The 27,511-nt window shown below is 41.7% G+C and overlaps 1 protein-coding gene across 2 annotated transcripts in view; it reads left to right on the top strand.

Moving 5' to 3' along the window:
• Positions 1 to 805: 805 nt before the first annotated feature.
• The window catches only part of GRAMD2B (GRAM domain containing 2B), a 61,593-nt gene continuing 34,887 nt past the window's right edge, over positions 806 to 27,511 (top strand). The window contains exon 1 of one of the 2 annotated variants that reach the window (XM_063128595.1): positions 806 to 1,016. In XM_063128595.1, coding sequence (XP_062984665.1) covers positions 880 to 1,016 — 137 coding nt within the window. In that variant the 5' untranslated portion in view covers positions 806 to 879. Of the gene's footprint in view, positions 1,017 to 21,932; positions 22,022 to 27,511 lie in introns of those variants that run through there. The other variant, XM_063128596.1, reaches the window with a different exon arrangement.

Below are 27,511 nucleotides of genomic sequence, written 5' to 3'. Positions count from 1 at the left end.
TATTATTATTATTATTATTATTATTTATAAACCACCCCATAGCCGAAGCTCTCATTAGGCAAGATTGCACATAAAATGCATGTATTTGGAGAAGTGCAAACAAAAATGCATACAAGTTTTCTTGCAAACTTTTTTATTTTTAAAATCCCAATATTTGGGACAAACTGAATTTAAGATTGAAATAATGAGAAACTGAGAGTAACTGAAATTGACAGATTTCCCTAATTTACCACTGCTTAGAACAGCCTTCCCCAACCTTGTGTCCTCCATTTGTTTTGGGCTAGAAGCTGACCATTAGTCATGCTAGCTGAGTCTGATGGAAATTAAAGTCCCGTGTGGAGGGCAGCAGGTTGAAGAAGGTTGCCTTTAAACTATATAATTTATTTCCAATGCCAGTGCTCAGTTTATAACACAGATTTGGCAAGCTATGACTACTGATGTTACTCAGTTCTGTATAAAGGCAGGTTAAGCTTCGGCTATTGGGGGGTATAGAAATGCAATAAATAAATGATCCATACTACAAGAGAATACTTTCAAATACTGATTCAATTACCACAAGAAAATGTGTCCAATGTCCAATCTCTTCCCCCACCTTTACTCTGATGCCTTAGCAGCACATTAGTATTACTAATATCCAGAGTACTAAAGTCAATAAGACTACCTTCAGACAGGTACACAAAAGGTTGACCGTGAGAAGGCAAAATAGCATGTGACATCATGCCAAGAAGTAACTTATTAACTTAGAAAGTCCTGCTTGAGCTGGATTCAGAGTAAAAATCCACGTCGAATGCCAGCAAATGTTTGTGCTGTGGAAATCTGTGCTTAGGGACAGAGGAGAAACACAGATTCTTTTTCTAATATCCATTTCATTTTGTTAAAATGGTAAGAAAAAGACATTGTGCTGATTTGGAACTTCGTTCAGATTCTTCATACAAGAATCAACAGAGCTTCCGGACATCAAGTGGCGAGCCTTCCCCCCTCAGCCCTACTGAAAGTACCGGATCTGTGTTTATAAGGTATGCTAGGTACATTGTGGGAAGGGGGGGAGGTCCTTCAGACTTTTTGTGAGTATTTTGACTTAATGGGTTGTTGTGATGATGAAGACAGTGATGGCTTTGCTTCCAAGTGGCACACCATATGGACGGCCGCAATTGTATTTGATAAAATTGAAGCCTGGCAATAAATAAATAAATAAATAAATAATGGAGATTACCTGGCGCAGTCCCAAGGGAGTGAAAATGCGAGGGTTTGAAGGGACACAGCACCAATGCAGCCCCATCAAGACAGCCCCCGCACCTCTCAGATGAATGTGCAGATCGAAACTTTGTTGTCCCTGGATGTTGCGGTTTTCCAAATCTTTTGGTGCAGTTCTTGGCAGTTTAAATGTATCAAAATACACATTTAGTTATGTATTTTGAGAGAAAATACACATTTAAATGTGCATTTTGAAAGAGTTTCTTCTTAATTGCAGATTAATTCAGAAATGGAACTGAACTGAAAGATGGGTAAAATATACAAAAGTGACCCAGACTGGAAACAGACAAATTCTCTCATTTCTAGAGCCAATGTGCTCTGGCTTCCCAACCAATACAATTAGCAAACCTATGTGCCAGGTAATGCTGGACCTTTCACATAACCCCTTCCACATATATCTCAACACTGCTGCCCACAGGTATACAGAATTCTCTATATGACACTTTAAATGCTGTCTGAACAACCAGCAGCTTAGTCTAAGACATGCAGTGTACATTTTACAAACTGCAATGCAAACCTAATTTAATCGCCTGCACAAAGCACACAGAAATGATTGCATTTACTAGTGTTATTGACAGTTCTTCACGTTCTATAGCTAAATCAAACAAGCCACCAAAGGAATTCAGGAAGGGGGTGGGGAGACCAAATATTCAATTCTGTACAATGTCTAACATTTGCTACTTAAGCAATACTAGAGTGTATAATCAGCACTTTGACAGCGATATGAAAGGATGTCAAAGTTCTTTGCATTTGCTTATGTAAAACTTCACGCTTCCACAGTGAATTGGGACCATATTATTTGTAAAGTATATTTGAATCTCATCACATAGTTGATTTAAAGCAGGGGAACTTCTTTCAGCCCAAGGACCAAATTCAATTCTTGAGATGCTCTTGGAGGCTACATTACAATGGTGGGTGGGTTTGAAGGCAAAGGGGACAGGGCTAAAGGGGGTGGTGCTCAACATACAAAAAATAATACAGCATATTTTAGATTCAGGGCTTTTCTTCATAAGCCTTTTGAGCCACCACTTTACCGGGGATTCTGCTTCCAGAATCTTTGGGAGATTGAGATTGGCTCCTTTACTCATGTTTGATTTCCCAGGTTTTTCTTTTTCTGCCTTTCTATGTTTTAGATTATACAACCACTAAGTAGCACTGTGGTGGTATAGCAGAATTGTGCAAATAAACCAGGGTCTCATGCTGACATTCACAGAAATACCAGACTTTCCACATTAGTGGGGCATCTCTATAAAGGTTGCAAAGCATAGGAAATGCCCTGGAGGATAACTGATTGTTGGGGAGAAGGAAGTATGGGTACCTGGGAAGTCGTGGAAGGCAGGATTGGGTCCCCAGGAGAGTCAGATTCAGCCCCTGGGTCTAAGGTTCCCCACCCCTAATTGAAAGTGCCCTAAACACATGGAGGGGGCATTTGGGCAAAGTACTCATAGTGTTCCCCCTGCTAGAGGGGTACATGCAAATCAAGAATTCTCTCATTCAGCCTCTGACATCTTGGATGCTCATGTAAAGTAAATAGTGACTTTCTGGAACTGGTGGGCTTTTGCCAGTCTTGGAACCACAGCAAATATCTGACCTTACCACCCTCTGGAACCTGTCTCCAATACTAGAAAAGAGATTCGGATAAAACTCCATTACATGTTTTACTCATGCTTGATTTCCAAGATAGTGTTAGAAAGCTAACCATAGAGTGCCATATGAAAGACACCTTTGGTGATCATATTGTATTTGACATCAGAAAGAGACTATCAGGTTTTGTTCACAAATTGTATTTTACCTTCAGAGTGCAGTAGATTTTAGACTGCTGTTTTGACCTTACCAAAGGAAGTTGCTAGCAAGGGTACAATCATTTATAGAAGTGCATACCTTGACATGTCTTCCTGATGATGAAGTATCTGTAACTTGAGAATGTAGATGGAATCAATCTGAAATTACTGTGGTGTAACAAGCAATATTAGTCTGAATCATGCCCAGCTGACCGATGTACCAAGTAATGGGGATTACTGTGTGAAAATGGATACTGCTATAATACATTCCGATGTACTTGTTATAATGTCATTGTTACTCCCCTGCTGGGGAAGGCATCCAGAGTGATGAGTTGCCTGGAAAATATCCTATCTTACTTGATTGCTTTTGTTTGTATGGTTGTATGTTTGTTTTGTTTTTAAAATGTAAGGGATGATAAAGTTCCAAAAAATACTTTTGAGAATATGGAGATACTCCTGTTCTTAATGTTTTACTTCACTGCTTTAAAAACATCTTGTAAGTAAATATTTTACTGTGGAGAAGATTTATAGTCTTATCTTACAGTGGAGAAGATTTACAGCTGCCTTGAGTGCTATTTTTTGGTAGAAAGGTGGAGTATAAATCAAAGAAATAACTAATAAAGTTTGGATTCAAAGACATGTTGTTTCTTAAAACTTTACTAGTGATTTTGTCTTCATGACAGAAGAAGCTGCAGCTGTTAAATTTCTTCAGGACAGGCAACAACTAAAGGCATACTAGCCTTACCAGAAAAATCAGGTTCCAGGAGTAGTCATAACAGGCCAGTTCAGAATATTGATTAAGCCAAAGTGGGCTATGCTGAGTGTCAGGGCCTGCAGCTAGCCATTTTTAATATTCTTGTGCTGTTTTTTCTGCTGCAAAATACAACCTGGAAAATCCATTTATTCTTGGCTCTGATGGTAATTAGCGCCATTCCCTGCTGTGTGCAGCAGAAGCTGCACTACAAAAATGCCCACTGAATGGGCCACGTGGTCACTACTTGCTTCTTCTTTCTTCTCCATGTGAAGGAAGAGGAAGCTGCTCATCCCTATTGTGGGACAGAAGCAGGAGGCAAAGTGATGTGATTTCCCCCATCTGAAAACGCTCCTAGATTGGTCATTCTGTGAACAGAAGGGCTTGTCCTATTCAAAGAAGGCATCAGGATCCAGTGGAGACTCACTGCTGGAGGAAAGGGGTGGGGTAGCATTCTCCACTGAATTCCCCTGCATCACCTCTCATGCTGTTCCAAAGGATCGCTCAGACCCTCAGAGCAGCTTTCAGAGGAGGCTGCAGGAACAAGGAGGAATTGTGAAGATCACTTCCCCACCTCCTTCCTCCAGCATGTGTGGCAGCACTGCTGTGGATCCAACCCTATATATATATCTATATATATAGATATATATATAGATATATATCTTAATCGTACTGCAGGGAGCGAAGGGCCAATTGTGACTGTTCTCTGTACATAACTTGCAGCATGCACAGGGGGAAATGAGTGCATACATTTGACCATGTGTACCCACTAAAAAGGGGGTGTTGAATCCAAAGGCCAAATTCAATTTCAGAGAAGGTCTCACAGGCTGCACTCCAGTGTTGGGCAGGCCACAAGGTAAGGGGGGGGGACCCAAATAGCAGCCTGTTTTAGCTTACAGCTCTTAGTGCCAATAACTAAGCCTTAGGGGAGGCATTTCTACCATTCCAAATATGAAAGAACACTGAAAAGGCCAGGAAACCACCAAATGATCTGCAGACAGAGGGAAGGGCCGGGGGAAGGGAAATCCCGGAGAACTGGATTGGGACCCCAGGCAGAGCAGATGTAGCCCCAGGCCTAATGAAATGTCTGAGCCAGCACCAAGTTTTATTTTCAAGCAAGGATCTGTCTGAATATTGGAAAGTCATTTTATATCTAAGTGCAGAGTCAATAATTCAGGTATAATAATGTTCCCTATTACTTTTAAATTACTGGTGGGCAGTCAATCTATTCTTTAAGTGGAGCTGATCAAAGTACAGCATTGCTTAAATACTCTGAGGCACAGCTAAAAATACAAAATCACTCTTGTTATCCGGATGGATATTCTTCACAATAGTATTCACAAATATTTGATCTTTAAATAATTTAATGAGGCGATTTCAGGTTGGCCAACATCCATATCATTGTCAGCTGTGACAGGTAAATGATCTGAGGCAGTAATTAGATGAATAGCTGAAAACTGGCAATCAGGAGCCAACCTGAGGAGAGGAGGCAGGGAAAGTATCCATTTCTCATATATATTTGATTAGTACTGCTGAGGAGATATGACTTAAGAATTCTCCACATCTCCTTTCATACCATACTTGACATTTAAATGGTTGTAGAAGAAGAATAGATTATGTTCTTTAGGTAGTCTGTATTCAGTCACACATGCTCAGGGGCGTTGCTAAATACTTGAAAGATCTGGGGCACAGGCCCATGACATAAAATTGCATCTGTCTATGTATATACTATGTATATGTATATATTGGCAGTGGGCAACTTTGGGAGGTCAGGGGGCCAGTTTTACTCCTCAGACTTCCCAGTTGGACACACTGTATTTGCTATGGAGAATTCTGAGGGCCAAAAACACTTCAAAATGGCTACTGCAGATTTTGTTTATGTTTATACACACACAAACACACTATTTCAGGGAGGGATGAAAGTCATACATAGTACACCCCTGGAATATGCACATGCTTATTACACATACACAGAGAGAGACAGACAGACAGACAGACATGTTGTGCATGTGTGTGTGTGCGTGCAAATTTAGAATTACTAGACTTTATTTACATTTCACTAATGTTAGCAAAAACTAAAAGTGCCTCTGAACATAGCAATTGCAACTTATCCCTCCATGGAATATATCCCATACAAATGAACGTTCTGTTCCCCACTAACAACAATCCCTCCTCATTTTTCCATCCTCCAGCAATGCTCCATCCAACAGATACTACATCCTCCTTGTTATGTGCAAGCTCTTCTCCTCCTTCTAATAACTTAATTTGTGCCAAGACTTCACCACAATTCAGACAAGGAGTCTGTTTTCAATATCAGGGCTTACTTATGAAAGAAGTACCTCTGAGCATGTACAAAGTGCCTTTCCCTCACCACTGAAGCTAGAGCCCAAATGACAAATCATGCACAGGACTTAGCTGAAAGGGTAGCTACATCAGTGGAGTGGAATGCAGTGGCCAGCTCATTAACCCTGCAGTGCCATGGTCACATCCCATGACTTATCTCTGAGTAAGCATATCGAGAATCAGGCAGCAAAAAATAACTTGGGCTTCAGTCCACTGAACTTTTCTTGGGACTATGCCCCACTGAACATAATGGGATTTACCTCTGAGTAGACATATATAGGATTGTATAAGTGAGCAGTTATCCCCCTCACACACATTTATTTCCTGTTTATATTAAAGCTTTTCAATCCATCGCTGGATCTCAACTGACAAACGAAAGAGCCCCAGAATCATTCCTCTACTACTATGTCATTAGCCCACTTTCCCCAAAGAATTGGACAAGGAGAAAAATAAATCCTCTTGTCAAATATAGTTCAGAACATTTCTTACCCACCACCCTCCCCTCTTGAGAATTCCCCAATACTTGCTCTGGATGGAATAAAGAAGAGGGGAAAAGCCCAGGATGGGATAAAGGAGGGAAGAAGAGGAAAAGAAAAATGGTGATTGGAAAAGGAGGAGGAGAGAAATAATTCCCAAACCCATGTAGCTCTTTTCAGATGGGAAGAGAAATTGGGCTGGAAGGTACATGAGGGTTGTACATACTTAATTGACTTTATGAGGTGATGTGGCTGAAAGGTTTTCTTTTCTTTTAAAAACAAACAGTAAAACGTATTTTAAAACCCCACTGGAGAGGGGCCATAGCTCAGTGGTGGAGTACTAGGTGTGCATGCAGAAGATTCCAGGTTCAATCCCTGGCATCTCCAATAGGACAGGGAAAAAACTGCCTGAAACCCTGGGGAGCCACTGCCAGCTGCTGTCTGCAATTCTGGGCAAGATGGACCAATGGTCTGACTCATGATAAGGCAGCTTTTTGTGTTCCTATGGCAGTGCCATGAGGAACTCTGCACGTAGCCTCCCCAGCCCTTCCTGGAACATGATGCCATATAGCCCTAATTCTCCTTTTGGAATAATCTGCTGCCTACAGATATGTGGGGGGAAATTAAAGGTGAAGGGGGAAAGAGGTTTGTGAAGGCTAGTTTATCCTTTGTCATGCTGAACCGACTGACCTTCTGTTCCAGTCTGGGGCAATAAAATCAAATGCTGTATGAAATACCAGTCTAGCTTCCTCTCCTTCCCCCTCTCTCTTCAAACTTTCATTGCAAGCATGCTCCTAGAAGTGGGCATATAAGAGAAGCAAGGCAGAGAGAAGGGGAAGAAGAAAAAACAATGAACAGACTGTGGAAGGGAAGGTGGTAGGGGTCTGTTCAGACAATACACTAAGCCATGGTTAGGCCACTAACCTTTTTGCAGCAAGTGAGTGTGTTTAAACCTTGGTTAGGTGGCTACATGACCATGGTTCACATGACATGCTAAGCCATAATGTTTAGCTTAAAATGCTTAGCCACCATGTCTTAGGATGTCGTCTGAGAGGGTCAGTGTATTGTACAGTTTAAAAGGCTTCTGCCTTCATGCTACAACTATTGGTATGCCAAGGAAGTGAGTTCTAATATCTTTTAGTTTGTTCAGCTCAGAGGAAACAGGTAGGCTTATATTAAGGCAGACAATGTCACTGAGGTATATAAAAAGATCCAGGGAAAATGCTAAGATGTGCCCTTATATAACAATGCCCATGAACATATGCACCAGCATAGAGCAATGTCCGGGCATTTTTTTTTTAGAGCTAAAGCCTAGAAACTGACATTGGTAGCCCAACTCTCAAATGGAAACATGCTGGTGGTGTTTTTTGCTTTTGTGCGTGCCTTGAAAGCTAGGACAAGCATAGTCCCACCCTGTTCTTTCATAACTGCCATAAGAATACTCCATATAAGAAAGAGGCACCTGCAGTATGGAAGGAGGGTGGTGGTGTGATTGCATTGCATGGATGACTATGCAAAGAAGCTCAGTTACAGGTAAGCGACCTGAGTTTGTTTGTTTTTCATGTTCTCCATTCAGGCAAAACTAAAGAGTTGATACATACCCAAATGAGTGTGTGGACAACAGCAGTTGAGTAGCTTGTCGAGGACAGCTCTACTAAAAGGAGTATTGGTCTGTTTCCTCAAGACCTCAAGACATAGGGCCTGTTCAGACAACATGCTAAGCCATGGTTAGGTCACTAACCCTTTTGCAGCAAATGGTTAGTGAGCATGTTTAAACCATGGTTATGTAGCCATCATAGTTAGGAATGGTTCACACAACATATTGTCAAGTTTCACATGACATGCTTAAGCCATAATGTTTAGCTCAAAATGCTTAACCACTATGGCTTAGCTTGGTGTCGGAACAAGGTCATAATGTTTTACAAATGTAGATAAATTTAACCAGAGAGTTTCTCTGCAGATTTCAAGTACCAGGAACCTTTCAGAAAAGGTAGAGCATATGGTGATTGCCAAAGAGGCTGACCTTCCAACAACAAATAACATAAAGTCATGGTGAAAACAATCCAGTGAGAAACCATTGAGAAGAGACTGGGCTATCCAAACCAAATCAAGTGATTCATGTTTTTTGAAGAAAGGAACTGTTCTCTCAAGTCAGAAGGCCAAATGTCTAGGGGTCTGGAGGGCCGACTCAGTATCAGTCTTAGGATCAGGCATGAAAACTGGAAGGAGCTGTCTAAAAGGAATATTAGAGAAATCCTAAGAATAAACATATCTAGGGGGATTCCACACGTCGTATGAGGGCGCTTCCATGCGCCCCCAGTGCGCACCCAAAGCGATCGTGTAGCTTGCCTGGAAGAGACGAGGAAGAGGCGTCCTTGCCGCCGCCGCCACCCACCTACCTCCTCGCCAGCTGGGTCGGAGAGCTCGGCGGAAGGAGGCGGGGTGGAGAGCTCTCCACCCCACCTTCTTCGGCCGAGCTGTCCGACCCGGCCGGCGAGGAGGTAGGTGGTTGGCGTTGGCGGCAAGGACGCCTCTTCCTTGTCTCTTCGAACAGGCAAGTTACACGATCACTTTGGGTGCGCACTGGGTGCGCATTGAAGCGCCCTCAGTACGACGTGTGGAATCCCCCCTAGATACAAAAGTACTTTGTCCTGGTAGATACATAGATGTGGGGGATTAGAGAGCAGAAAACGAATTTTCTTCCTGGAAGAGGTGATAGGCCCCAGGAATCCTATCTTGAAAGAAAAGAGATAAAGGTTGCAGGTAGCCATAGGTTTGAAGTGTTTCCATATCGATTGGATAAGAGGACAAACTCCAAAGAGCAATGGGAATTGTTTCAGGGAACCACAGGTTGCTAAGGGCTTTCAAGAAACAGTTGACTAGCAGGTGAGCAAACACTGAGGCTGCGTTTGGACAATACAATAGTCAATGGTGGGGTATTAATCAACTCATCAGTTGTTTATTTGGGGAGTACTCCCCACACAATATGATAATTAGGGGTGTGCACGGACCCCCCGCTCCGCCCCGCAGGCCGATCCGAAAATTTCGGATCGGCCCGCTCCGCGCCGCTCCGCCCATACTCCGCTCCTCTTCGCTGCGGAGCTCCGGCTCTGAATCGGCGCTCCGCAGTGGAGGGGAGTGGCGCCAGGTAAGGCCGGGAGAGGAGGGCGGGGGGTTACCGGGCCCTGCTGCCGTCGCCGCCCGTGCTGCGACGGCAGCAGAGCCCAGTAAGGGACCAAGGGGGAGGGGGGCCTTACCTGCCTCCGTCTGTGGTCTGTCGGCTTCTTCAATTGAGCCCACGGTTCAACCAGGAAGTCTGGGCCGCAAGTGCGACCTAGACTTCCTGGTTGAACCGCGGGCGCAATTGAAGAAGCCGACGGACCGCGGATGGACGCAGGTAAGGGAGGGGGGGTTTACCGGGCCCTGCCGCTGTCGCCGCATGGGCGACAGCGACAGCAGCAGGGCCCGGTAAACCCCACTTACCTTTCCGGCGGAGCTCCGGATCGAGGCGAAGGATCCGCCTTCACTCCGCTGGCCCCCCAATCCTCCTCGCCTCCGCCTTAAGGGCAGGCAAAGCCCCCCGCTCTGCTTCTAATTCGCCAGTCCGATTATTTATTTATTTATTTTTATTTAAGGATTTTTATGCCACCATTCAGCCAAAAAAGGCTCTCATGGCGGCTTACAAAAGTATTTCTTGACAGTCCCTGCTCACAGGCTTACAATCTAAAAGACATGACACAAAAGGAAAGGGGATTGGGAGGGAGGAGGAGGGGGAAAAGGAAAGCAAATTCAGGCACTACAATCTTAGTTGGAAAGTTCAGCAGTTACAGGTGACAGCAGGAGGGAGGGGGTTATTTGCATATGTTATTTCTGCCAAATAACCAACAGTTGGTTAAAAAGCTCCCTCCACACAACACGATACCCCACAGTGGGTCAAATAACCAATCGTTGACTATTTAAACCACCATTGGTTATTATGTTGTCTAAACCCAGTCTGAATGTCTGCATCCAGGAGGATAGAAATTCCAAAAGTGCACACAAATGCCCACACACATGGAAAGAATGCATCAGGGGAATCAGATACTACAGAGGCAAGGGACCACACATGCGTACCTCCATCTTCACTGCTGTAGGCATCCACAAGATTGTTGAATCCAGCATTGCTGGATTCAACCAAAACTCCATTTAGTTAAGTATTATCCTATTTCTGTCAGACAGATGTGATCAGCCAGAAAACATGTGATCAGGTCATGAAGGCCCCCTGTCCTTTGCTTCTCAGCACCTGGTATTGAGAAACATAATGCCTCTGAACATAAAAGGACCTGTTCTTACCTCAGTGGCTTCCTCATGGGCTTATCTTGTGTCCAGCTGCTTCTAAATGTTAGCAGTCACAATGTTGTGCATCAGTGCTAGATAGCTAGAGGCCACTATTTCAATTTCTCATAGTGCCCCAGAGCAATGCTACATCATTTAAATGGTGGAAAGGGAGAGGAATCCTAGAGCAGATGTTGATGATGGGCTCCACTGGGCCCCCGGCTGTTTCTAAAGGATTAAGGGAATGGGGGATCAGCCAATTTCCATTCCATGTCAATTTCACATGCGTTCATTCATAAGTCCCTTCCATCTTGTGGGTTGGATCTATATTTAATCATACATAGGGTAGACCCATTGACATAAATGGAACTTAAATTAGTCATAACTAACTTAGGTCCCATTGCTCTAAAATTAACTAAATATAGATCCAACCCTATTTCTGCATTAACACATTTGATCTGAATGAACACAATTCTAAATATATTTTATTATATATAATAAAACAAGCATTTTCAATCCCATTTTGGTTTGGGGGCTGGGTATGAGCCAAGAGCTGCATCACAAAATTCATAGGGTGTGAAATCAATGACATTCCAATTTCCCCATTAGTCTGGGAGGTGCTGATCTGGTCAGTTCCAATCAGAATTCAGTAAAATGTCAAATTTCTCAAGCATCCCTATGATGGATGTCACATGCTGAAACAGAGTCTGCATCTGTGTATGTCCGAAGGCTGGAATTTCTCTTGCACTAAAGAAAGGGTGGGCAACTTGTGGCCCTCCAAATCTTTGTCCTACAACTTCCACCTGCCCTAGCCAGCATAGCCAATAATAATAACAAATTTATTTGTTACCCGCCTCTCCCTCTAGATCGAGGTGGGGTACAACATGAATGCAAACATCATATAACTAATTAAAACATTTAAAACTAATACATTAATTAAAAGCAGGGTGAGGGATAATGGGGGTTCTAGGCCAAGACGTCAGAAGAGCCTCAAGTTGTCAATACTGAAGTACAGGGAAGCAAAGAAACAGCAGGGACATCTGATTTTTCTAGCCTTCTCTAAAGTATAGGCCAAATGAAAGAAGACGCATCTCTCAAGATCTGGAATTATTTAGCACTTCAGAATGGTCAGGAGAAAATAAGAGGAATGGGTCCCCACTTAACAGGGTGTGGGGAAATGCAACAATGATAGAATTTAACTAGTGGGTTTTGCTCATCTCTATATATAGTATTGCTGGTGGTAGATCATGACTAGAATGTCACACTAAGGGGAAAACTGCATTTTTGATAATCATCCAGATTGGCCTTTAGGGTTTGGATTGCTAGAATGAATAGTGGGTTTCACTTGTGTTGCATTTGCTTTTCAAAGAGATGTTTTACTGCATCCATAATACATAGGCTATTAAGACTACATAATAATACAGCTACTATTGAGCCTCATACTTGCGTAACAAGATCTTACCACAGAATAAAAGCTTACAGTTTGAGACGATTTTCCATCCACATTGGCAACTACTCAATTTCCTATTTATCTTTTATAAGACTCTGTGAGCTTGAAACATAAGGTCACATTAAGACATTAATGTTTTAATGGCAGTTAAATGGTGAGTAGTTCAGTTCACGCCACAAAAATCTGAGGTATGGTAAAAACCTTTCCGCTTTGCCATTAATTCTTCTGGTGGTAATAGCATGTGTAAAGTTGCCAGATCCAGAGTTTGAGAGGTCTCGTGTGTCTTTCAGTGTTGCAGAGAAGGAAGGTGACATATTCTGTCTCTTTAAGAGACATGTCTAGGGTGACCAACTGTCAGGATTTCCCCGGATTTGTCCTCGTTTTTGTTCTTTCCATGGTGTCAGGGGGGATTTTCTATAATTTTCAATAATGTCCTGGAATGACACACCTTCCCCTTTAAGGCTGCCATAAGCATGGCAGGAGGGAATGACATGCTTTCTTGAGGCACATCATTTCCCCACCCCGAGCTCCAGTTGAGGTCTTAAAGGGGAAAGTGGGTCATTCGTGGACATTATAGAAAAGGCCCCAATTGGAGTGGGTGGTGGTGGTGCAGAATGAAATCCTTTCCCCTCCTCCACTCCAATCGGGTTCTTTAAGGTGGCGGGGGAATAACGTACTTTCTGCAGGACTCAGAAAGCTGCTTCCCCCCCCACACACTAGGTGTCCTCTTTTTTGGTTTCCCAAATATGGTCACCCTAGACATGTCAGAAGTCCCAACACAAGAGCTGCCATGTGGATGAACTGGAAGAAATAGTTTCACTTTTGTAGCAGAAGCCTAAAGCAGTGTCTGGGCGTCCATAATCTCCTTAGGGGCCAGAATAAGCCTGGGCCTATATAGACCAGTAACTAGAAACTATTATCAGTTAAATTGGATTTGTTTCTTTTCCTACCATCCAAGTTTTTCTGCCCTGAATTTTCCAATGAGTTGTAATAATAATTAGTTGAATTTTTTGATAAGTATGATGCATACAATAGAAGGTAGACTGTCACCATTTTGTGGGTTCCCCATCACAGTGTTGCAAGAGCCAGAAAATCCACAGCTGGCTGAATTTTCTCTTCTGTGCAACTCTTAAAGGAGCAGGTTCCCTCTCAGAGTCTCAACCTGGCAACCCTAAATAACTGTGGATGCTTTCCAGTTACTATAGAGGACCAGTACAGTAAATATGTAAATCATTTCCATATTTAACGGTGTTTATGCAATGGAGAACAGGCTGTGGAATTGCTCATTCCCCTTCCCTTTGGAAACTGTTTCAAATATTCACTTAACTGAAAACTCTGGTTAGCCTTCATCAGTGCAGGTATAGCGTGTCACATGGTTAAGGGAAGAAAAGGGGCATTTGCACTCAAAGGAAATGAGTGCAAATGCCCCAGCCTGCGCTAACGTGATGCCCACCAGATGTGTTGGCAGTGGAGGCTGGTGACTCCAATGTCAGTGGGGCTGTGAATCTGCTCTTGGTTTCAGTCAGAGTTCTAAAGGAGATATCCAAAGTTCCTTGACTGGTTCTGACTGAAATCCAGAGCAGATTCACTGACCTACTGACATCAGAGCCACCAGCCTCCACTGTGTGTTGGAACTCAACTTTTATAATTCCCATTCCTGGACTCTTTTACTTATAGTTAAAGGACAAGAATTAGTACGTTTGGTCAGGCCCAGAACTTTCTATGCTACATAAAATATGAGTACAATCCCCCAAAAGGGGAGGTTGCTTTGAAAAGTCAATAACAAGTGTTGAAATCTACATATATATTTTCTGTTTGTGTCACTTAGAGGGATTTAGTGTTTTCAAGTTCCTCAAAACCCAAAGAGAAGTGATTTACTGCGTTTCAGAGATTATATATTTTCCCCAACTCCTGGTTACTGAATAAAGCATAAAATAGCTATCTATAGCCTCTACCTCATTTTAAGGATTGCTGTAAATAGGCTGCTCCTAATTCTTGGCTTCCAAAGGGAAGATATGCATTCTGACAAAATCCTCCAGGTGAACTCAGTAAATCCATGCACATACATAACAGAGATAAAATAAGGTAGCATATCTGTTTTATTGCACTAATACTAGGGAGTGAAGCTCACTTCTGAGTTTCAAAGTTCTTTGTGGGGCAAAAGCAGACAAAACAAATGTACTGAAAAAATTAAACAACAACATGATAAGTCCAGGGGGAATGGGGGTGTCTCAAACCCAGGTTCCCAGCTGTCAGGTTCCAGTTCCTTACCTTCTGTATCACCAGCACTTTGTTCCAACTGCAAGCCTTGTAGACTCAGCTTCGGCTTCAAGGCAGCAATCCCTGCCTTTCTAAACAGCTGACCCCAAGGGCCAGTCCCATCACATCAAGCCCAGGGCTTAGAACTCAGTCTGAGTAGAGGTGCCAACCCTCAGGCCTGGGGCCAGATCCAGCTCACCTCAGGTCCCAATCCTAGCTCCCCAAAATGGCAATGTTCCCTTGCTCCACCCCCTTACCATCTACTTGCAACCATTCAGAAGTTTCCCGGGCTTGCACAGGGTTTTCCCCATTCCAAAAGGGTGAAAAGCCTCTCCTAAGGCTTAGTTTCTAGTAGTATCTGATTTAAGCTGGTATTTTGGGTCTGCCCCTTTTGCATTTGGCCCCACCCACCACTGGAATGTGGTCCCAGAGAGTTTCTATGAAATTGAATTTGGTTCTCAGGCTCTAGAGTGAGGACTGTGCTTGGCTCTCTTTTCCTAATTGGTGCTTGAATCTTGACTTCTACCTGCCTTTGGCTAAGTGCTTACTGCGATTTTGAAGAGATATGGAAATTCTTCTTAGAATATGTATTAGTAAAAGGGGGAGGAAGAACACCTCCAGAGGATTCAATGCAATTTTGGAAAGTAGAATAGGACCCCAGTGGTTGGGGTGCACTTATTAATGTGAGTTAGTTTAAGAAGTATAACGTATAGTTAGAATTGAAGATGAATATTTTTTTAATGTATGTATATGATTTATTATTTGTAACTATAGAAAATCAATAAAATTATTTTTAAAAAAATTAAGTGCTGAGCAACTATTGCTTTCTTGGATTTTGCTGCTTTAGAGTTTCATCAGATGGGGAAAATTACGGTTCCTTACTGTCACTTCTCTGCCCCGCTTCCGTCACACAACACTTCCTCTTTCTCAACTGAGAAGAAAGAGGTAGTAAATAGTGACCATGTGGCCCATTAAGTGAGCGTTTTTATCGCGCCGTTTCTCTTGCACACAGCAGGAGATAGCAGCAAGTTACATTTTAAAAAATAAATCAGACTTACCAGAGTCTCTTTTTTTTTTTTTTCACGAGAAGGCCAGAAAGAGCAGGAGATGCATGGGAGGCAGATGGCATTGTGAATAGGATCAGCAAAAATCCTTGAGTGCCCAGTAATGAGTGTGCTATAAAATGCTTGATCCCCTTAGGCTCCTCCAGTTCTTGTTTGCTGCTCTGGTCCTTGACTTCTGCTTGATTTTGACCATGCACCAAATTCAGGTCCAACTCCTGTATAGCCTTGATCCTGGAAATTGACCCCAATGAGACCTGACTGCCAATAAACCCTGGACATAAGTATTTCATCACAAAAGACTAAATAGTCAGTAAAGGGTGAGAGGAGTCAATGGAAGAACCATAGGGCAAAGGCTAAACATGTACAAACCAAAACCAATTTATTTCTAGCTAAAATGAACAGCCTGGCACAGTTCAAAAACATACAAAACATCTTTTAATAATTAGAGTTCATTAAATAAAAGATGTATCTAATTCAATTAGTTTCTTTTGTGTACTAGTTAAAAGGGTCTAAAGGAGGGTTTCTGTCCCAATTAACCTGACATTGATACAGTACAAAAGAAAATACAAAATTGCATAATAGACCATTGTGGGAATCCCATCCCACCCTCATCTCACTGCATGTACACAAATAAGATTCCCCTCCCCCCCCCCCCGACAATGTTGAAGATTGATTTTCTCTCCTCCTGCTAAATAAAGCTTTCCAATCACAGTCTAGAAATACCCTCTGTATTTCTGTATTTGTCACTGAAACAGGAGGAGGTTGGGTAGTGCTGAACATAAGAACAGCCCTTCTGGATCAGACCAAAGGGAAGCTCACAAGTAGGACATGAGTACAACAGCACCCTCCCACTCATGTTCCTCAGCAACTGGTTTACAGAAGCATACTTCTTCCTCTGATTCTGGAGGTAATATGCAGCCATCATGATTAATATCCACTGACAAATATTGGTTGAAGAAAAACAGTGAAGCAAAACCCTGGCTTCTTCCAATTCCATCTTATCTAGAATTAATTTCTGGGTTGCATCCTAGCATCTCTACAAACAAGTCACTGATCTTGGTAAGCAACACACACACGTGTGTGAGAGTGTATGTGTCTCAGAGCTCCCTTCTGTCAATGGACAGCAAAGGATAATTTACTTAAGAAAACCCTCTATATAATATAAATGCCTTCAGGTTGCTACCGCTGGAGCCCTCTGTTCAGAAGCAAACTAAGCAGCATGTATGTGAAATATCATAACAATGTAGCAATTGAGAGTAGGTGTAGAAGGATATTTTACTGAATGATAGAGTATAAACCCTCAAAATAAATAAATTTGGTGGGGAAGGATATAGCATCTTACAGAAGGGTACATTTTATCTGTCACGTTAAGAGAAAATACTATACACAGGGAAGATTCTAACAACAAGCTACAGGAAATTGCAATTTAAGATATATGACTAACTTTATACAGCAATTCCTTCAGTAACGTGTTTTAAGTAATGTGTTTTAAGTAACTCAAGGTGACTAAGGAGTTATTCACAAGTAAGTGTATATTAATCTGCTTGTTTGATTTGGGATTAGTTCCTTTAGTGATTTTAAGATGTTTTCAATGTTTACATCTATTTAATTACATTTTCTATTACTGTGTTGCAATAACCCCTTTGAATTAGTCAGCAGATAGCATATTTTAGAAATAAATTAATTCAGTAATTGAAAAGTTGGCAATCCCCTTTCTTAATCCTCATTTTTGGATGTGAGAACACTCACAAATTATTTAATCTGATATAAATGAATATGGATCAATATGGCATGAAGAGAAATTATAGAAAATTCTCATTTTAGCATGCTCCGATGTTTTAGTTAATCCTGTGTGCATGTGAATGAGTTCTTAGTCAAATAACTTGATAAAAATGTAATGCAAATAGGGTATTGGTGATTCATATTTGTAGTTGTTGGAACAATCTCATGATTAAAATAGTCTGACAGACTTAGGCCACAATCCTATGCATCTGTCATCTGTCTAAATATTCAAGGAGTCCACCCTTACCCAATTATTAACACAATCCAAGTAGTTAAAGTTGCAAACCTATATTCATTTAGCAGGAAGTAACTCTCATTGAATTCAGTGGGGCTTACTTCTGAATAGACATGATTGTACTCTATGTCCTAAATAAAAGGATGTGGGGGACAGGTCTCTCCATCTTTAGGCTTCATCCCACCAGCCTTATATTGTGCTGCTGCAGCGCATTCTATACAATGTACTCAAATGATGCGGACATTATAGTCTGCTTTCCCTGTGAAGGACTACAGTGATGTCGACTATGTCCTGCTGTGATTGCGGTTCTTCTGCCCCTCATAGCGAAATATTTTGTTGTGTGGAAAGTCTGGTTCTTCCAATCATGTGAAAGCACATCGCTCAAACTTTAACATGTATTTTCAAACATCGTTTAATTGCGCTGTTTTGTGGGTGTGGTTTCAAAGGGGGGTATTGCTGACAAAAGAGAGGGGTGTGCCAATTGAAAACCTTTCCTTCTCCTGTTTCTAAAATCCCCCATTCTCTCCTCGCGGGGGAAACAGGACCAGCTAATCCCCAGTTTTACAAGCAAAAAGCAGCAGCAACAACCCTCAACCTCATATATATAGGTCTGTGAGGGAAGAAAGGAAGGGGGGGGAGAGAGACTCTCTAGATCTGTGTGTGTTTTTAACAGAGCCTTTGCTTCAAAGCATGTGGAAAATGCACCCTCATCAGCAGCACCCTCATTTTTAAAGATAAAGAGATCCAAATTGGCACAGTGGAAGGCCTTAAGGAGTGCTTTCAGTATACCAAGTTTTAATCAGATTGCTTTATCCATTGATTATATATGATTTTTTTAAAAAAAATCCTCCCTTAAACCCTTACAGTTTATAGTTTTCCACCCCAAAGGAAGTCCATGGGTCCATGGAAGCACTATTCAAAGCAATACAAAGCTGGTCAGTTTCACCCAAATGTCTTGTCAGTTTCAAGTTAAGTCCTTTGGCCGCTTCTGAATCGCTCTCTGTGCGTGTGTGTGTGTGTGTGTCCTTTTCCATCCTACTCTACCCCTTTCCCTACCCCTCCTTACTCTCCATGGGGATGGGGCTCCTCACAACATCACAGACACAGGCTGTGTGTCTCTTCCCTTATTGATTTGTCTCCCTAAAAACATGTGTTGCTCTTGTTCTTATTTGAACTGGAGTTGGTGGGGGAAGGACACAGATTGTACTTCCATTCGTTTGAGCATGTGAAGCTGAGTGGGGGATGGCAGGAGACACAAACAGGGGGAAGCAGAGATGGAAACGTTCTCCATGGGGGGGGGATCCTGCATCTCTCCACCTTTTTCTTTTCTTAAACCAATAAATGGTAGGAGGAAGTACAAAGAAGATCTGGGGGGTGGGGATAACAACGTGAGTGTGATCTCCGCAATGTGCTACAGCAGAGGTATAAGTTTACAAGTTTTCATATGCTATATAAGCACTATAAAACCAAAATGGGATAATTCAAGAGAGCTTCAGCCATTGGGCGGTATAAAAATGTAATAAATAAATAAATAAAATAAACCAGAACAGAAGTGTACGTGGGATGAACCTCTTTCTGTGCACATTTCTATAAAGAATGGTATTTCAAACTGGTAATGGGTGAATCAGTTTATTTCTAGTTTCTTATGTGTTCACTCATTAGCCCACTTTCTGCATTAATCTGCAAATGTTTTTAAACTGCACCCAAAACCCCCACATTTAAGTACACATTTTAGATGTACTCTCTCTCAAAATACACATTTCAAATGTATTTTGACACTATTTGAGGTGAAAACTATCAGGAAAAATGATGGAGCAGTGGCTCGCTAGGTTCCAAGCCAAATGTTAGTCTGGGATGTGTGGACTACTGTAATTTATTTTATTCTATATATTTTTTTAATAATTAGCCACTTTTCAGGGTTATGCCCTCACAAAGCAGTATGCAAAGAAAAGTACAGTCAGACACAAGCCACAGTAGCAAACAAACAGAATACTTTGCAAAACTACTGATAATCAAACAAGCAATTACAAATTCAGCTGAATGCTGTCTTAAACAGAAACAACTTTACTGCTCACATAAATGCTTGTAGAGAAGAGGTTAGGCACATTTCAACAGGAAGAGAGTTCCACTGTGTTATGAAATTCAAACCAATGTTATAAATGCAATTGCAGATTAAGTAATCCAGGAGAAAGTAGCATGAACAGATATGTAAATCTATGAGGGGGGATTCACAGAAGTATAGGAGGCATAGGGCTTCTCATTTTTATTTCTGGTAGCGTTATCATGACCTTTACAGCTTCCTGGTGCACAAAAAGTAAAGCATTTCCTAGTAGGGTGACATGTTGTTGTGGGGAAGGGGCTATTTTCACGCAGATATATTTCATTTCACATATCACAGCTATCCATGGTTTGTTTAAACCAAGAATAGTTGTAAATCAGTGGGAGCCAGCAAACATGTTGCCTCCCCACCCCCACTGAGTTAAATACCCAGGGTCTCTGGGTTGGTTAGTGTGACATCCAAATATATAATGATGGGTTGTTTGGGCACAGACAACCCAGAGGCCTGGTTCAGACGACACGCTAATCAACGGGGGGAGGAGTCAACCGTCTGTTGAGTTGATTATTGTGTCATGTGGGAGGGACAAAACAAACACACAGTACAGTAAAAAAAAATTAATTAAACAATGTGGAAAAACAACAGGCTGCTCCGTTGCTTATCAAATAATCAATTGATTAAAATGTTGTGTGGAGGCCTCCATTGTATCATCTTCCCCTGTTGAGTGCACTATTTCATTGGCCATATAGTTCTCTAGCAGGAGCGGCCGAACACACCCCGGCTGCTCCTGTACAGCAGACAGAACTCGCAATGGCTGATGGGATACAGCCAGGAGGACGGACCAGCAGCAGCCCAGAAGGACACTGGGACTTTTAGCTGCGTGATGAGGGGAGGGGCAACATGTCATGTGAGGAGTATTAGCAAAGTAATGCACAGTGAGTGTGCTATTCCCTGCTCCATTGCCTAATATGTCGTCCGAACTCAGCCAGAGTTCAAGCCCATGGTTATTTCTTGGGTTCTCTCTCTGCATTGTCTCCCCCCAACAACCCACAACTAAGGGTTCAGCCAGTCTGTCCCTGGGTTGTTTAGCTCCACCCAGCTGCAGCACACTTACTTGCACCTGTTTCATTCACAAGAACACTTGGTTTAAAAACACACACAAAGGTTCTTGCGTCATGCAAACACGAAATGACTTCTAAAGAAACCCAGCTATATGTTGTCTTTCTACAGTTTTGGCAACAGTGCCTGAGAGCACCATCAACATACCTGTCACTGTAACATCATGTTATTCAAGCCCAGCTGGAAATAGGCTTTAAAATGCCCTTTTTCATATCAACTTGGAGTGTGTGTGTGTTGTTGTTGTTACAGTTACACTTGCTTGGGCACTAACAGGTTAGTCATGTTCGACTTTCTTTCCCTTGTCACTTTTGTCATTCTCATATAAAACATTCAGCTGACCTTTTGCTTTAAGTAACCAAGAGAGTACCTGAGGAGGCAACATCCAGTATGAATATTTTAAGCTGTGTAAAAAGGCCCAGCTCCTTGGCGTCATATAAAGAGCCAGGATCGTGATCTGTTGCCGTGCAACTCTCTTCCGCCACTTCTCCATTTCTGGTTTGGCTGAGTTGTAATTAGTACTTCCTACTTTAAGCTTTTCTAAATCCCACTTCAAGAGCCTTCTTGACATTAAAAAACAAAACCAAAAAAAATTATACTACTTCCCAAGTTAAAACGCACCTCTCGAACTATTAGAATGTTTTCACGTGCTTCACTTGAGTAATCGCTTTCCTGTATGATAAGCTCGTTGAGCCGGTTCTATTTATTTATTTATTTATTCTCTTCCGCCTAACTAGTGTGTGAGTTGAGAAGAGGGTTGTGTCTTCTCCGGCCCAGGGGTTTCCCCCTCCCTTCTCCTCACTCACTTCAACGTAAAGAGCCAGACAACAATACCAGTTCAAACTTGCTCAGGTTAGTTGGAGACTTAAAAAAAGAAAAAGAAAAAGAAAACAGCTGTTCGCAGTTTGTGTTCTGAGGTAGCAAAGCAGTGTAATGTGACAGGAAGGCGGGAGAAAAGGCTGGGAAGGCTTGGAGTGAGTCCTGCTAGGAGCGGGAGGTGGTGGGGAAAAAGAGGAGTCGTCTGAGCCAAAGCGAGGGCTTTTTTCTTCCGATGGTGCTAATGACTGATCTTCAGCATAATGGGGAAGAACTAAAGTCTTTCAGGGGGACCAGTAAAAAAGAAAATGCTGCCTTAATCCAGTAAGTATTCTACAGAGCAATGTATTGTGTGAAAGAGCTCCATGCTTGCCTGTCGTCAAGTCCAACTATATCTATCTATCTATCTATAGATATCAGAGAAAACTTCATGAAAAGTTTTCCCTCTGACTCTCATTACTTGTCTGCTTTGAGGATTGCGTCCTTTCTTTGTCCAAATTTTACAAACAAAGCCACGGGGCCAGTTTTAGAAGGGTGCCTTGTGTGAATTAATGAATGGTTCAGATTGTCATTGAGAGTATTTTTTTTTTTTTTGCACTGCTGGGCATTTGGGTAGTTTAAAGGGTTACAGATAATGTTTGAGAGAGACAGAGCAGTTTTTATTTGTGGATACAATAAAATGGATTGCAATACCCACAAAGTAATATGGCTTGATCAGTGTAATCTTGAAGGAGGAACAGGTTTCCCCAAATTTCTCATGTGATGGTGTATAAGTTTCCATTATCGAAGTCTGGTTGTGCCTCATTCTCATGTATGTGTTTATATAAATCAGTAATGTTTCACTTGATCATTCTTAGCTCAGTCTTCCCCCCAATCTGGTTCCCCCCCAGGTGTTTTGGATTACAATTCCCTTCATCTCTGACCATTGGCTATATTGGCTGGGGCTGATGGGAGTTGTTATACTGCTTTTTATACTGTATTTCGTAATTGTGTTTTAACCTGTTGGGTGTTTTATTGTGGTTTTAATTTTGTGAACCGCCCAGAGAGATTCGGCTATTGGGTGGTATAAAAATGTAATAAATAAATAAATAAATAAATCCAAAAACATATGGAGGGTACCATTTTGGGGAAGGCTGTTTTAACTGAAAGTGTTTCAAAAGCACTGTATATATGAGATGATACCAGATGACTGATACGTCATTTGTGATGTCTCTTCCACATTTCTAAGTCTTCACTTGATGTTGCAAGTGAGTGATGAAAATGCAGGTATGCACTATTCCTTAATCTCTTTTTCCACATATGGCTGGTGAGTAGATCTCATTGGGGGGAGGGGTGGTTTCATCTTCTGCAATGTGTGCAAATATAACAATAATGCCACAATTGGACTGGGATATAAGGCTGTGCATATATTGTGATGGATTTGCCCCTTGCCCCTGGATAGCATTATGGATTGGAAAGCAGGTTATCTCTTTGACACTTTTCAGAAGGCACCTTAAACCATGGCTTTAACCACAGTGAATAAGGCTTTTCCTTATTCACCATGGTTAAAATCATGGTTTAAAGTGTCTTCTGAACAAGGCCATTGATTTGGACATTACTTCCTCCCTATCTGTTTTAACCCCAATTGGTAGCCAGATGAAGTTATTACTCATTCCAAATTCAGTAATAATGAAGGTGCACATGGAAAGCTTTTCTATATGAGGCATTAAATCAGCTGTTAATCTGCTGTATGTACTTTTGGTTTTGTCACAGAACTGAGAGCACTAGATGAGGAGCATTTCTTTTCCTGCTTTTCTGCTATAGAACCTCTAGGTGGCACTTGGTGTAACGGAATAGTGCAAATACACAAGAGGAAATCATGTTTCCTTTTGCTTTCACAATTAAATGCCACATTTTCCTTGCTCTTACAATAATAAAAACAACCTCACCAAAATGTTGGTTATACATGAAAGTGAAATTGGAGATTCAAAACATTGTCTAAGGAGCCCATAAACTATGACGAGTGCATATAGAAAAGTCCTATATCTTGCATTGTCTATAAGTTTCCTATTCAATGGTTTGTGATTATATAGATTCTAGGCAGGTCTTAATTTGTAAGATGACAAGAGAGGAGACCTTGATTGTTCTGTCTTCCAATTAGCATATTTGGGACTGTGTTCAGCAGCAAACAGGAAGGCATTCTGCACAGCAATGATGTAATGGAGCCAGGGCTTGCTGGGACTCAGCACCAGCAATTTTTGATTAGCAGGGACACTGACATCACCTGCCACCCACTCAGATTTGGTACCCAGTGCAATGTTCTGCTGCTATCTCTTTGCATTGGGCTTTTGTAGAACTAGAATGTATCTCTTCTACTAGTACCACATTGTATAGAAGATTGAAATTACTTTGTTAATTAAAGTAGCTCATATTGGTAGTACTCATTTTGTATCTTGTACCAGTGGCATTCTATATGTGAAATGATAAATATGAGATTGCGCAAAGCTAAAGTTTTCAAATTAATGTGCTTGACAGCACCATTGTATTAGGAATATAATAAGGATATATTCAGAATACATTTTGTGTGTGTGTCTCCCTCCTTCCACCCCTTGCTCCTATATGGTCTGTATTGAATGGGATTTGTATTGAGTGGCTAGGGATCTATAAATTGAAACACGAAATCTGTATGAGAATTCAGCCAGAAAGTAACTAGACTCCAAGAATTATGATCTTGAAAAGTTGCTCTTGCAAAATTGCTCTCATAAAGAAGAGGAGCCCAGTGTGATAGAGTACCTGTTTTGCATGCAGAAGGTCCCAGGTTCAGTCACTGGCATCTCCAGGTTGAGTTAGGAAAAACTCCTTCCTGAAACCCTGGAGAGCTGCTGCCAGTCAGTGTGGACAATACTGGGCTAGATGGTCTGACTCACTATAAGGCAATTATAATGGTCTGACTCACTATAAGGCAATTTATTATGTTCTTTGTCATCTTAAATATACTATTTCACAGGTCTCTCTTTCCAGTGCTCAAATTATGGAGGAAAGGATGGGGATAATGAAATCCACAAACACTATCCCTCTCCCCTACCCAATTTTAGCCAAACCATGCCTTCTATAGCCTTCTAAACACAGGAGCAAACAAGGGGCATCTCAAAGTGAACAAGGCCAGCCCCCTTCTAATCCCTCTATAATTCAAGCACTGAACTTGAGTGGATCTAGATAGACATCTTGAGCATCGATGGGTCAGGAAAGACAAAGCAATCCAGAACTGGAGGCCAGGTTGCCCTTTTTAATCAGGCTGATGGCCACACATGTTGGAAACTTCTGGGGGGCAATAATTATGAAGGGCCTTTGAATGGAGGTGGGACAAATCTGTAGCTTTCTAAATGTGAAGGGCTCAGGTTTGGTCTCCCTGCTCCTCCCACCCCAATTTGGACTCTCGCTTTAAGCTAGTAGGTTCCACATTTTCGAACATGTTTAGGGAGTAGGGGGTCACATATCTAAGTTTCTATCCAGGATTTTATCCCAGCTTGCTTGCTTGCTTCCTTCCTTCCTTCAGTTCAAGAATACAAATGGGTATTGGTGCAAGTAAAAGAGCTAGAATATTCCATAACATGCTGCTTTTTTTTAAAGATGCTTTTTTCTGCAGCTCTTGTCATTTTTGCCCTATCTAGATGAAACTTGTCATGCAGAAAGCTCCCACTTGTCTGCAGAAGGCCCTAAAGAGTATGAATGCCTAACATATTCAGCTTAGGCATCTTTCCATGTAAATGTCTTGTCACTTGAAGGTCAATTTCTCTCTGTGACTGTGAGGAGCTCAACAGCTTCTTATAAATTTAGTAGTTTGTCTTGCTGCTGTTGTCTAACTTATGGGCCATCATGTTGGGTTGCCACCTCTGTATCTAGTCCAGATGAGGTTACAGCCTCAGGTAGAGAAAGGCAGGCTTTTAAACTCCAAAATACAACAAATCATGCTTTTTGTCCGGAGATCACCAGTTTAATTTCAGGTGTCATCAGAAACGGCAAGGACTTGCTTACTCTCAATATTCCTCTTATATTTTTCCCAGCGGGTTACACAGAGGACTATATTCACAGCTAAGCTTTCATGTTGCCTTAAAAAAAACATTTTAAACATGCTATTATAGATTTGTTTGTAGTTTGGTCACCTGGTGATTCTTTCTACATCGGTACTCCATCAAGGCAAATTATTCTAAGGGACTGAAAAAATCTTCATGCTATATAATGGAAATATGAAATTCTACCAAACTGTGTAGAGTAAAAAATTAATATCAGATAAATGACGTCTAATGCTATATACACAAGATAAGTCATCTAGGTGAAGTCTGGAACTCTATACAGATGTACTTGGGAGTAAGGCCCACTGAACTCATTGGGACATTTCTGAGTAGACATGCATAGGATTGCATTAGAAGTCATCTCTTAATACTTTGGGTAAGTGCCTGGTCGGACAGGAATACTTGCATGCAAAATGATGCCAAATATCAATCCATGCAATGTGCCCTTGATGTAAATGTAAATAAATAGATTAATCCCCATAATTTTCAGGCTCAGTTTACTTTCTTGAATCATGTACGTTTCCAGGACAGCATAGACAAGGAATGGGGAAATGTTTTTTCTGTTCAGGGCCACATACTCTCAGGGATAATCTATAGAGGGCCACATGCCAATGGCAGGTGTGGTTGAAACCAATAGTGGGCAGGGTCAGAGCCAAAAATGAGCAGGCCAACCCTCCCTCCCTCCCTCCCTCCCTCTCCTCTCCTCTCTCCCTCACTCACACACACCCTCCATTTTCTCTCTCTTTCTGACATTCCCTTTTTTCGCTCTGACACTCCTCCCCTCCTTCTCCTTGTCCAGCAAGCTGTCAAGAAAGGGGCAGGCTGCTGTTGCCAGAGGTCTGAGCTGACTGTTTACTGAGAGCTTTTGAAATTACACTGAAGGTCTAAGGACTGCAAGCTGCCCACCCTGGTTTTCTGCCTAAGCTCCTATGTTCTTAACAACTGCATGGCAGGCAAATATTTAGCAGGCAAAGTAATTACTAAAACAGAAATGTCATAACAGGAAAGCGTCTGTGGTTAAATTTCTACTAATCATGCAGCCATTAAAGAAGCAGTTGGGGGGAAAGCTGGCTACCCACAGGTTATATAAAACAATTTGTGTTACTTCCTGTAGAAGCACTGTGATGGTTTCCAACTCTTTTACTCTGGGGCCTAGCGTCTAGGCCAAAGGTAGGCAATCTGGTGCCTTCCAGATGATTTGAAGTACACCCTCCATCATCATCCCTGACCATTGGCCATGCTGCTGGGGCTGATTGGAGTCCAAAACACCTGGAGGGAACTAGTTTGCCTACCCCTGGTCTAGGGTAAAACAGCTGGGTATTCAAAATTATTGGAAATGTGTTCCCAAGTATCTAAACCTAGAGGCATCACTTCAGTAATTACAGGGCATATAAAAATAACACACATCCTTATTCTTACTGTGGAATTGGTTAATATTGGATATTTGAACTTGTTCTGTTTATGATATATAAAATTCCTTTGTGGATGAAGGCAGAAATGCTTCTAGAAATAAAAAGAAACTCACAATGTTCATGTTATTATGTATAAGGCCATGGAACATTACAAGGTAATATATGAAAAAGGGGGAAAATTTATTTATTTATTTATTACATTTATATACCGCCCCACAGCTGAAGCTCTCTGGGCAGTTCACAAAAGCAGTTCCCTGCCTAAAGCAGATTACAAACTAAACTTTGATGGTGAAAAAGACAACAGGAAGGAGGGGGGAAAGAGTGCAAGGGTAACAGTGCACAGAGAGAAA

The sequence above is a fragment of the Elgaria multicarinata genome, chromosome 6 (genome assembly GCF_023053635.1).
Source record: "Elgaria multicarinata webbii isolate HBS135686 ecotype San Diego chromosome 6, rElgMul1.1.pri, whole genome shotgun sequence".
NCBI classification, from domain to species: domain Eukaryota; kingdom Metazoa; phylum Chordata; class Lepidosauria; order Squamata; family Anguidae; genus Elgaria; species Elgaria multicarinata.
This window is presented reverse-complemented; position numbering and strand designations above follow the sequence as displayed.